Here is a 13,291-nt window from a genome sequence, read left to right on the forward strand (position 1 = left end):
ATAACATTCCTCATTCCACTCCATTCCATACTCTACAATGAGCCCGTCCTCTGATTTCTACCTTCACCCACCTCCCCTGATCTACAGTATTGGTTGACTATACAAGTGTTACACTCGTATTGGGCTGTGCTGCAGCTTGATCTAGGCTACGCTCAGTCTGAGGTCGGAGGTGTTAATTAATTGAACATTGCTTCACTGATCAGTCCAAAATGCTAGCCGTTGATTTGCTAGCTGACTGCACCAGTCCTGAGCTTGCTAGCGGAGAGAGAGAGAGAGAGGCCACTGGGCAGCCAAACACAAGATGGTGAGTGAGCCGGTTGCCACAGCAACCGGGTTTCTAGGAGCCCATGCATCCGTTGCCTAGGAGAGGAGGGGTAGTTCAGGACCGGATCACCACAGACCTCGTTAAATTCGCCACCGTTTCACTGCGGAGTCAAACCACCGAGGACATGGGATATTGTAGTTGTGTGAACGCATGGTCGAGGTATTTAGGGAAGAGGTATTTAGGGAGTTTTAGCTGTAAAGCCTTCGAATGACATCATTCTGGAGCTGGAGCTTCTGACGATGGTCGCCTTTGTTGGTCTTAAAGGGGCCGTTGGTCTTAAAGGGAATATACATGTAATGTAATTGTTGTTCTTTGAATTTCCAAACATCCCTGAGTGTCTAAAGAGTCACGGTGTGTGTTGTTTTGTAAGATAGGTCATCCATAAACATTTTAAATCGTTATCCCCACCCCCATTGCCTCTACCTGTCATTGGAATGCTCGCTCTGTTGGTGTGGGCGTGACGGTGCATCTTTGATTGACAGTTTGTCTTGTGAGTCGCATTATTTCCTGAGTTCAGTGTTTACCAATTCTTTAGCAGCCTACAGTGTCTCATTTGTGGATTTATGCAGAATTCCTGTTGGACGTTGGATGCTACATTTTTGGAGAGCTACTTTGGTGCTAGCTTTGTAAAGGCTGTAGTCAACATGGCCCCTTTAGAGAGAGGCTCAGGGCTATATGGAGGAGGGCATGGAGAGGACAATAAAGGGGGGCAGGGAAGGGGTCCTGTGTTTCAAATCAACTCAGATTATCACTCACTAAAGTTGTTCAATGATTAAAATATATGACATTCCTCAAATGCTGTGAGTAGAGTGTGAGGAAGGGGGTTAGCCCCTTAGCCTTTGCTACATAACAAGCTTCATAACACATTTAGCTTTTAAACATTTAGTCTGTGCACTTTCCTGAGAGGCCCTTTGGACTGTCTAGAGGTGTACAGCTTGAGTTACTTACAAAGAACATATACTGCAGCATGTACTGCAGTGGAGGCTGATGGAGGTAGAAATCGGAGGACAGGCTCATTGTAATGCATGGAATGGAATGAGGAATACTATCACACATGCAATCCATAATGTGTTTGTGTGGGTGATGGGCTGGAACTAAAGCCTGCATCGCCAGCGGCTCTGTGAGTGTGTGTGTGTGTGTGTGTGTGTGTGTGTGTGTGTGTGTCTGTTCAAGGACCATGATTGAGACTGACTCACACATATAGCAGATCTGGACGTTGAACCTTTGGAATTCTGAGCCCCATTTGAAGCCTTGACCCAGATCTTGTCTCTGTCGTACTTTGAAGAAAATGGCGTCTCTGCCTCAGCAGCTAGACTGCACACGTCCTCTGAGAACCCCTGCCCTAGTCTTAACCCTGGTCTTAGAACCCCTGCCCTAGTCTTAACCCTGGTCTTAGAACCCCTGCCCTAGTCTTAGAACCCCTGCCCTAGTCTTAGAACCCCTGCCATAGTCTTAACCCTGGTCTTAGAACCCCTGCCCTAGTCTTAGAACCCCTGCCCTAGTCTTAACCCTGGTCTTAGAACCCCTGCCCTAGTCTTAACCCTGGTCTTAGAACCCCTGCCCTAGTCTTAACCCTGGTCTTAGAACCCCTGCCCTAGTCTTAACCCTGGTCTTATGCCCAATGCACACAGCGTGCGATTTCTGTTGCACGACAACATTCCATTGTTGTCATGAATGGAATCGAATTTTCGCTGTGCGATTAAAATCGGGGCTGTGTGCATTGGGATGCGATTTTCTCATAGACTTCCATTCAAACTTCAAAATGGAATGTTGTCGTGCAACAGAAATTGCACGCTGTGTGCATTGGGCTTTAGAACCCCTGCCCTAGTCACCCTGGTCTTAGAACCCCTGCCCTAGTCTTAACCCTGGTCTTAGAACCCCTGCCCTAGTCTTAACCCTGGTCTTAGAACCCCTGCCCAACTCCTGCCCTAGTCTTCACACCTATAATTTGGTTACAATGTTGCACTTGGACCTGGTTCAATTCGTGTTCACACTGCAATCTTGACAGAGCAAAGGATCTTCAGGTCAGCTATGGTTCTGAATATGCCCTCAACACCATGCGCTTGCTAAAAGTTTTGTGATTGGTCAGAATTTGTGTCAATCAACTTTTGAGAACCCTATTCTAATTTCCTAACAAAACGTGACCAGGTTATCCCAGAGTTTACCATTGTGGGATATTTACATACTGTGTAGCTACTCTGTTGAAATAGATCACAAGCAAAGCTTCTGAGTTACAGACTATCTATTTAAGCAAAGTTACATACAGCTTACAGCATTCCTACTCTGGATGTTAGAGAGAGGTCTGTGGGTCAGCTCTGGTCGATGGTCAGCGGGGCAGAGAAAGGGTTGTCTTAGCTCACACATTTTATACTCCCAGTAATATGGTAATACAAGGCTATGACAAGACACATATAGGGCCCTATTATGCACTTCATCAATAAGACGAGGCGGTAGATCTAAACTTAAGACGTGGAGGCGTGGTCAAGGCCACTTTGCTATTATGCGTGCTGTAGTGGGCGCCTAAAACCCGGCGCTAAGCAAAGAAATTAGTCATGGGTGTGTTTTGGGCGTCTTCTCAATCAACCCAATCAGCGTGCCAGGTGCCATTCCCTTTAAGAACCGGCTGCGTTGAGTCATTAGCGCTATGCTATTATGGAAGTCCTAGCAAGGAGGTCAGCGCGCTTCTCTGCCTCTCCCTTCTGAAATAAAGCATTTATACTGTGACCGTAATTGACGTCTTGCCGTGGAGCCACGTGCGTGTTCATGTGTGCCCACATGCATGCGCAAACCGCGGAGGCGCGCTCGTGTTTCAAAACGTGCATGAAGTCTAAACTTAAGAACTTTTCAAACCACTTCTTAGCGATAGGAGCAAAGTCAGATCGCATAATAGCAGGGGCGCCTAGTGCACTTCATTAACATATGAACACTCCCACAATGAGCAAAACACCTGCATAATAGCAGTAGCGCGTATGAAGCGCATAATAAGGGTGGCGGTAGGTCTTAACCTGGCGGTGCGTCTTAATTAACACTTAAGACGGCAAGTTAAGAAGTGCATAATAGGGCCCATACAGTCCTATCACCTTACTCAGGACAGGTTAAGGTGTGAAAAGAGGGATAGGTTACAGACAGTATCACTCAGGTCAAAGAGCAGGGGTCAGGTCACAGGAAGGGAGGCCATCTTGACCATGTGTTCTCTAGGACAAAGGAATGCTAATTAATAAAAAAAAAAACTTGTTAGGAATCTTGGAGACAATGAAAAAGGCAGAACCTTAACAGAACTATAAAGGTCTATGAATGTGTGTGCAATAAGACAGTTATCTACAGGTTCTATACACAGGTGGTCTATGTGTGTGTGGAAATATACCACACCATCAATGTCTAATGTTGACTTGCATTGTTAATGAGACGGATAATACAGCTATCGGCATGAGCATAATCTCCGCGCAAGCCGATTTATATTAACGTGAGTGCATGGTGAAATAGCATTTTGTGTATTCTTAATGGAATCTAGGATCCGATATGATCGATTGTCACACAGGGATGACCAAAGCATTGTCAATCATTATTAATCATGACTTTGTCTTTTGGAGTCAGATATAACGTGATGTTAAATTGTGTAAGTTGGTCATGTGACCACTTGTATGAGTTTGTTTGATCATGTCCATGACTGCTAGAAATAATCATTGGGAATACATCTGTCTTATGTTTGACCTGTCATCTATTTTCAGTGTTTTATTTTCATATTATATTGTGTGTTTGACAATCAAAAGTTGATTGTGTGTTGATGTTTCGACAGTGCAGGGTACAGCAATTGAGTTGTATTTGGTTTGTGGGTAACGTGCGTTCTCACTGCAAACGATTGGCTCCATGGAGCGATTGCAATCGGACCGAGATCACCTTGTCTAGGCGGACTCGGTCCGGTTGATTTGCTCCGGATCAGAGTGCGATTGCTCTGTTCACATATGCCCCAACGAACCGAATTAGGAGGGAAACGCTCCCTGATTCGGACCAACTAGCTAGGTGTGAATCCTCCCTTACACCCCTGCCCTAGTCGAACCCCTGCCCTAACTATGCCGTCTTGCCTGACAGGACAGGGAAATATTTCAGCACAAGATGTTATGTTATCACTCATAATGTGTTGAGTTATCATTAGCAATATGTTGAGTTATCATTAACAATGTGTTGAGTTATCATTAACAATGTGTTGAGTTATCATTAACAATGTGTTGAGTTATCATTAACAATGTGTTGAGTTATCATTAACAATGTGTTGAGTTATCCTCCATTAGTGTACCTGGCCTTTGTTTCCTGTGCTGATATGTTAGACTGCCTTCAATGCTTTGTACTTGCACTTGACTGACGCCCCTCCATCCCTCTCCCCCACCCCCCTCTCTCTCTCTCCCCCCGCTCCCTCTCTCTCTCCCCCTCCCTCCCTCTCTCTCTCCCCCCCTCCCTCCCTCCCTCTCTCTCTCTCTCTCTCTCTCTCTCCTACAGTGAGGAGCATCCCTCCATAGACACCCCCCCCCCTCCTCCAACACAACGCCCATAAGACGTTTAATTTATTATTCTAATAATTGTCATGGGAACTGAGCAATACATAATTCCCTAAAAAGATGTGCTGAAAAATAGACATAATTTTCCTGTTCAAACAGACATGATCAAAGTAAGATGAGGGTACATGAATGATAAATCAGGAGTGTGTGTAATATAACACCACGTCTGTTCCTCACTCTTTTTTAAAGCGAGCACTTTAATAAAACAGAATACCAGTGAGTGAAGATGAGCGTGGAGATAACCACTTAATGCTCCGGTGTCCGCGGCGGTGACTTACCAAGCATCATAGATACAGGGCTGGGTCATGACCCAGTCGCCATGCGCGTTGTCATGGTGACCAGCCCCTCCGCCCCCTCCCCCCTCCTCTGGTTGGTGCAACTGTTGCTGTGGCTCCACCACCATGGGCCTCAGACGACCGAGGCCGCGCCCGCTTGCCCCAGCCCCTGTAGCTGCTCCAATCAGGCGAGCCGAGTCATCTGCACCAGGAAGAGTCTGGAGGAGGTTCCGGAGAGCATCTCTGTCAACACCAGATACCTCAACCTGCAGGAGAACACCATCCAGGTACACACACACACACACACACACACACACACACACACACAGACACACACACACACACACACACACACACACACATACACACACACACACACACACACACACACACACACAAACACACACACACACACATATGTTTTAAAGAGTAGATGTTTTATATACAGTGAGGAGGCTTTACCACCCAGAGGGGGGAGTCAGGTTCTGGGGAGAGGAGGGAGTCAGCAGAGCGGAGAGAACAGTGGAGGGAGCAGAGCAGTATGGCAGAGCTCAGACAGAGAGGCTGGGCCAGAGTCATGTAAGGCCTTGTCAGTGAGGAGCAGCGAGGTCCTGATGGACAGGTAGCCAGTGCAGGTCTTGGGATGCAGCAGTGATGTGATGGCGGCTTATTACACATGGAACAGCCCCACATTTCACTTTAATAGTGTTATTACACAAGTAAATGCTTGTTCCACTTGTATAAATAACACACACTATTGAGTTCCATTACTATGCAGTTAACAAGCATTCTCAAATGTATACCACTGTGTAAAGGCATGTTAAACCACTGTGTAAAGGCATGTTAAACCACTGTAACAGCATGTTAAAACAATGTTAACATTGTTACTACACAGAATAGGGTCAACTGAATGAATCAAGTTTCATCTATTATGTGTGTGTGTGTGTGTGTGTGTGTGTGTGTGTGTGTGTGTCTGTGTGTCTGTGTGTGTGCTTGTATGTATGCCTTCCTCCCCAGGTGATAAAGTCTGACACTTTTAAACACCTGAGACACCTGGAGATCCTGCAACTGTCCAAGAACCACATCCGTCAGATCGAGGTGGGGGCGTTCAACGGCCTGCCCAACCTCAACACCCTGGAGCTGTTTGACAACCGCCTCACCCTGGTCCCCTCACAGGCCTTCGAGTACCTCAGCAAGCTGCGGGAGCTCTGGCTCCGGAACAACCCCATCGAGACGCTGCCGGCCTACGCCTTCCACCGCGTTCCCTCCCTGCGCCGCCTGGACCTGGGAGAGCTGCGCAAGCTGGACTACATCTCGGAGATGGCCTTCGAGGGCCTGGTGAACCTGCGTTTCCTGAACCTGGGCATGTGCGGCCTGAAGGACATCCCCAACCTGACGGCTCTGGTGCGGCTGGAGGAGCTGGAGCTGTCCGGGAACCAGCTGGGGATCGTCCGTCCCGGGTCCTTCCAGGGCCTGGTGTCCCTGCGCAAGCTGTGGCTGATGCACTCCCGGGTCACGGTGATCGAACGCAACGCCTTCGACGACCTCAAGAACCTGGAGGAGCTCAACCTGTCCCACAACTCCCTGCACTCTCTGCCCCATGACCTCTTCACGCCTCTGCACCAGCTCGAGCGCGTCCACCTCAACCACAACCCCTGGGTGTGCAACTGTGACGTGCTGTGGCTCAGCTGGTGGCTGAAGGAGACGGTGCCCAGCAACACCACCTGCTGCGCCCGCTGCCACGCGCCCCCAGGCCTGAAGGGCCGCTACATCGGCGAGCTGGACCAGAGCCACTTCACCTGCTACGCCCCGGTCATCGTGGAGCCGCCCACGGACCTCAACGTGACGGAGGGCATGGCGGCGGAGCTGAAGTGTCGCACAGGGACCTCCATGACCTCGGTGAACTGGCTGACGCCCAACGGGACCCTGATGACCCACGGCTCCTACCGGGTCCGGATCTCGGTGCTCCACGACGGCACGCTGAACTTCACCAACGTGACGGTGCAGGACACGGGCCAGTACACCTGCATGGTCACCAACTCCGCCGGCAACACCACGGCGACCGCCGTCCTCAACGTCTCCGCCACCGACAACAACAACCCCTTCAGCTACTTCACCACGGTCACCGTGGAGACGGTGGAGACCATCCAGGAGGAGAACTCGGCGCGGCAGTACGTCAACGAGACCCTGATTGAGTTCCCGGGTCCGACCTCTCGTGGCCGGGTGCTGGGGGAGGGGAGATCCGGAGTCACCATCTCGCCCTCCCTCTCCTCCCTCTCCTCCCTCTCTCCCCGGGCCAACAGAGGCACGGACAGGGCGGTGACGGTGGCCATCATGGATGTGACCAACATCCCGGGCCTGGACGACGTGATGAAGACCACCAAGATCATCATCGGCTGCTTCGTGGCGATCACGTTCATGGCCGCCGTGATGCTGGTGGTCTTCTACAAGCTGAGGAAGCAGCACCAGCTGCACAAGCACCACGGGCCGGCGCGCGCCATCGAGATCATCAACGTGGAGGACGAGCTCGGCGCTGGGGCCGGAAGCGGGATCTCGGGGGGTTCCACGATGCATTCTGGGGGCATGGGAGGAGAGGGCGGGACCTTGAGGATACACCACCCGGAGATCGTCAACCTGCCCAACATCGGCCGCTCTGAGCACCACTACTACAAGACCCACCACTTCAACAACAACGTGATGGGCCTCGGCATGGGCTCCGGAGGAGGCACCCTGGGCAAGAACTGCCCGTCCCCCCTCAGCCCGCAGGCCCAGGACATCCCCATCTCCTGCACCCAGGTCCCCCTCTCCTCCTCCATGATGCAGGCCACATCAGGCAACGGCACCAGCCTCAGCCCCACGTCCCCCCCCCTGCCCATGTCCCTCCCCATGCCCACCATGGGCCTGCACGGATCCATCAAGGGCTTCATGGGACAGAACCAGAACCCACAAATGGAACCTCTTCTGTTCAAGGGAAACTCCAAGGAAAACGTCCAGGAGACTCAAATCTGAGAACAAAGAGAAGACAGGGGGAGGGAGATGGAGAGAGGGAGGGGGAGAGAGAGAGGGAGGAGGAGAGGGGTTGGGGGGGTTGGGCAGGAGAAAGACAGAGAGGGGATTGATAGCTGGTTTACTCGTGAACGATTAGACACTCCGGTGCATTGACATTACAGCAGTATAGGGGAGGATGGACTGACACTGCAATACACACACACACTCACACACACACACACACACACACACTCACACACACACACACACACACAGACACACACACACACACACACACACAGACTGGCCAGAACCCTGCGCTGAGCCAAGGATCCATACACACACACACAGCCTGGCCAGAACCCTGCCCTGAGCCAAGGATCACCACAGTGGCCCTCTGTGTTTGGAGTAACGATCTCAGCATTGGAGGGAGGAGGGGAGAAGAAGAAGTAAAAACAAACGGACATCGCTACAATGTAAATCTGTGCCAAAGCAAATGTTTCTTGCAGTTTCTACAAGTTGTATTCACATAGAAAGAGAGAGAGAGGAAAACATAAAGAACAATAGCCTTTTGAAGTACTGTAGCCTCAACCCCCATGTCTGCGCTGACGGGCGGAGAGCGGAGGCTGGACACACACACAGTGCTTTTGCCATGCTGGTGTACGGAGACTTTACAGGACGACGTATATATATATATATATATATATATATATATATATATATATACAAGAGACGTTTCTGACTCTCTTCTTTCATAGAAAACACTTGTACCGGACAGACAACCCTCTCTCATGCGCCCCGAGCAGTCTCCCAGGGCGACCGTCTCCCAGGGCGACCGTCATACCTAGACACACATAGACCCACAGAAGGTACAGTACAGGACTACTGTGACAAATACCACAAATTATATAAATATATTTTCATTTGAATATGTAACATTGCAGACTACAATGCAGAGATATTTTGGGGGCGGTGATGGTGGGGGTGGGGGGTTGGGGGGGGGGCGGGTGGATGTGTTGTGTGAGCTGTTCTTAGTTTTGGGGGTTTTTGTGAATAAGGGACAGGGGCGGTGGTTTGTGACGGTCGATTGATCTTGACGGTAAACACGTGTTTTGAGTTTTGCTTCTCCTCAGAAACATAAGGGCTCCACCTTCATTTAGGTTAGAGACTAGCGCTGGGGGGGGGGGGCGGGAGGGGGCGGGAGGGGGCGGGGGGCGTGGGCACCCAGAATTCTCTTTCTGAAGCTGATGTTTATGTCCCAATCTGCAGTATTAAAAACAACAGGCATCTGTTTTTGTTTTTGTTTCAGAGTATTTTATGTCTTTTCTAAGAGTGTGTGTGTGTTGGGGAGGGGGGCTTCTTGATTATCTAACAATGACAGGTCTGATACTTAAGTGATAACGTGCCAGCATTGAATGAAGGTGAAATAATATTATGCCCCCAAATACATTATTGACAGTGAGCTAATGAGCTGTGAAGACCAGCAGGGGCAGCGCTAAGTGTTGACAGGGTGGAAACTGAACTCATATCAGGTAACCTGATATTTTGCTGTACGGGACGAATTTGATATGAACTGCTTTCTCATGGCCCTCTGTTCGGATGCCATTATAAGACGATACGGTCATGAGGGAGATTAGATGCCCGTCTAAACAAGGGCATTCAGAGCTGGGGACATGACCGCCACCTTTGGTTCATTGGAAATGGAAATGTATAATAATAATAGTAACGTTTTGGTTGTATGACGATTGTAAGATCCACCTTTTTACAGTCAGTGTACCTCTCATGATTATGTCCATTCCATTCACGCTTCCGGCGTTTCAGCTATGTGTTCATTTATGATTCTTAGTATTCTTTTCTCTGGCTTAGTTTGATATAATGTGTACAGTTGTCTAGCCATGTATCCATCACATGTGAAATAAATCAGTCCTATAACTCGGTCTCGCCGGTTAATGGGAACCAACTGTTGGAAGGCAGATCTGAGGAGAGAGAGAGAGAGAGAGAGAGAGAGAGAGAGAGAGAGAGAGAGAGAGAGAGAGAGAGAGAGAGAGAGAGAGACGGGGTGTCTGGGTGAGCATAGGCCCGTCCAGCATACGGGGGGGGGGGGGGGGGGGGGGGGGTCACCAGTTACTCATCCCACTAATCACAAGTGTGATGTCTGCCCTCCTAATGTGTGGCGACAGGGCGTTCGTCACTCGTATGACTGGGTTACATTTGGCACATCTTCAGTCAGTGCTCAGAGCTGAGGGAGAGGAGAGTCTTCGCTGCTCAGAGCTGAGGGAGAGGAGAGTCTTCAGTGTTCAGAGCTGAGAGAGAGGAGAGTCTTCAGTGTTCAGAGCCGAGGGAGAGGAGAGTCTTCAGTGCTCAGAGCTGAGAGAGAGAGGAGAGTCTTCAGTGCTCAGAGCTGAGAGAGAGGAGAGTCTTCAGTGCTCAGAGCTGAGAGAGAGGAGAGTCTTCAGTGTTCAGAGCTGAGAGAGAGAGGAGAGTCTTCAGTGTTCAGAGCCGAGGGAGAGAGGAGAGAGCGCCGTCAGGGAACAGGCTTAGACATGGTTTGATGCAATTGAGAGAAAACGGAACATGATAACCGTATTCAAGTGAACAGTTAGTTGGATCTGTGAAACGCGCGCGAGCGCAGGTGTGTGTTGGAACGGAGGTGTGTGTGTGTGTGTCTGTGTGTCTGTGTGAGTGTGTGTAAGGTTACTACACAAGTGTTTTTGCATATGGAGATGATCTTGCACCAACATGCTGCTATGTATGCTAATATGTAAACCACTCACTTATTTGTGCTGCCTGCACCTCTCCCTCTCTCTCCCTCTCTCTTTCTCTCTCTTCCTCTCTCTCTCTCTCCCTCCCTCTCTCTCACTCTCCCTCTCTCTCCCTCCCTCCCTCTCTTTCTCTACCTCTCCCTCTCTCTCCCTCCCTCTCTCTCCCTTCCTCTCTCTCCCTCCCTCTCTCTTTCCCCCTCTCACTCTCCCCCTCTCGTAGCAGTGTAGCAGACAGAGATGTTGTTGTGGGGGGGTGGGTGAGGGGTTAGGGTTAGGGTCCTCATCTACACCACTGATGGACTGCGGGGATTTATATGCTTTTGAATGATGAAGATGATGATGATGATAACAACAATAATGATGATAAAGATTTTAATAAATGTAATTACTATTCATAACAACAATAATATATCAGTGATTGTCATTGTTACCCAACGTATGTGTAGGGCGATATATACAATATATTTACATGCAGCTTGCCCATGTACGTTCAACAGTAAACAGTATGTATATGAAAGGAACAACATGAGTCTAGAACAAATGTCCACTATTAACAACATGAGTCTAAAACATATGTCCACTATTAACAACATGAGTCTAAAACATATGTCCACTATTAACAACATGAGTCTAAAACATATGTCCACTATTAACAACATGAGTCTAAAACATATGTCCACTATTAACAACATGAGTCTAAAACATATGTCCACTATTAACAACATGAGTCTAAAACATATGTCCACTATTAATGGCAAATGACTGATAGTATCCATTCGTTGTATTGCGTTCTCAAAGCCCCCCCCCCCCACAAACACACACCCATACACACACACACACACACACACACACACAGGTAAACGACCGCTGACCAATCCACACTCAGGGAATTTCACATTTTTACCTGAACATTTTACTTCAGTTCCACCTGCTGTTAACCTCCTCTTTAGAAGCAGCACGGAGCAGGCGAGGCTGGTGGACGCCAGGGGAGGCCGGGGGAGGCCAGGGGAGGCCGGGGGAGGCTGGTGGAGGCCGGGGGAGGCCAGGGGAGGCTGGTGGAGGCCAGGGGAGGCCGGGGGAGGCCAGGGGAGGCTGGTGGAGATCAGAGGACGGCCTCGTAATGCATGGAACGGACACAGGAACGTTATCAGTTTGATTCCTCACACCATTCCATGCGTTTCAACAAGTCTGACCTCTGATTCCCGCCTCCCCAGGCCTCCGCCAGCCTCCCCCGGTCTCCCCCGGCCTCCCCTGGCCTCCCCTGGCCTCTGCCAGCCTCCCCAGGCCTCCCATGACCTCCCCTGGCCTCCCCCGACCTCCTCGGCGTAGGTGGAGAGTGACGGTGTTTAGCAGTGTGGCACAACAGACACCTTTTTGTGGGCAGAGTTGAACCGCCCCCCACCCACCCCCCCCGCCCCCGTGCGACACGCAGCCTGAATCTAAATGAAGGGAGAAGAAATGACATATGGCGTCGATGTGGACGTGCTACATTTGGTGTCGGCTGTCGGCACTCAGAGGGAATATTAGATTGCCCCCAAATGTGCTACGGGAGAGTAAACCTCCGCGCGCTATAACAGTTTAACAACTGTTCCCCCTTATTTTAATAAATTTGGTACATTTGCGTTGGTGTTCCTTTCATAGCGGGTGTTATCAACGGTATCGCTAGGATGTTCATCACTACTGTTCATTATCTGTTCATTGTCATCGAACCAAGACGTTCAGTTACAGAACGTTTTTTTTGTACATCCTGAAGTGATATGGAGATTATCCACACACACACGCACACACACACACACACGCACACACACACACACATACACACACGCACACACACACACACACACACACACACAAAGACACATTCCAACTACAACATGATGATGCCCCATCTAACAACAACAACAACAACAACACCATAACTGAGTGACTTTGGATTGGCCTTCATTACTGTGCTCCTCTGCATACGACAATGGTGATTGGTCCTGGCCACAGATGGAATATGATTGGACCTAGCCACAGATGGAATATGATTGGACCTGGCCACAGATGGAATATGATTGGACCTGGCCACAGATGGAATATGATTGGTCGTGGCCTCTCTGTGAACATGGACGCTACAGTTCAGATGTGTCTGTTTGTTTAATGAGGAATTTGATGATTGATTATTGATCATTGATAATTGACACTGAATGTGGATCTATGACCTTGAGCCAGGAAATGATGAAAACAAAATGGAGTCCTCCCAGTGAGAAGTGTGGACTAACCGGGTAAGAGGGTCTGTTTGACACATGGAGAAACTGGGCCATTTTCATGTTGGGAAAGCTTTATAAAAAAGTCAACGGATGAATTCAAGCTATAGAAAACATCTAGATTTCTTTAAATGCAAAA

At 49.4% G+C, this 13,291-nt stretch overlaps 1 protein-coding gene across 1 annotated transcript; it reads left to right on the top strand.

Annotated features, from left to right (window-relative positions):
- Positions 1–5,197: 5,197 nt before the first annotated feature.
- On the top strand, positions 5,198–8,162 carry LOC308167394 (leucine-rich repeat-containing protein 4B-like; the record flags this gene model as incomplete). Its single annotated transcript, XM_080541809.1, has 2 exons — positions 5,198–5,440; positions 6,171–8,162. The coding sequence occupies 2 exons, from the start codon at positions 5,198–5,200 to the stop codon at positions 8,160–8,162; spliced, it is 2,235 nt and encodes a 744-aa protein (XP_080397935.1).
- Positions 8,163–13,291: the final 5,129 nt, after the last annotated feature.

Source organism: Nansenia antarctica (genome assembly GCF_963989245.1).
Source record: "Nansenia antarctica genome assembly, chromosome: 11".
Classification (NCBI taxonomy): domain Eukaryota; kingdom Metazoa; phylum Chordata; class Actinopteri; order Argentiniformes; family Microstomatidae; genus Nansenia; species Nansenia antarctica.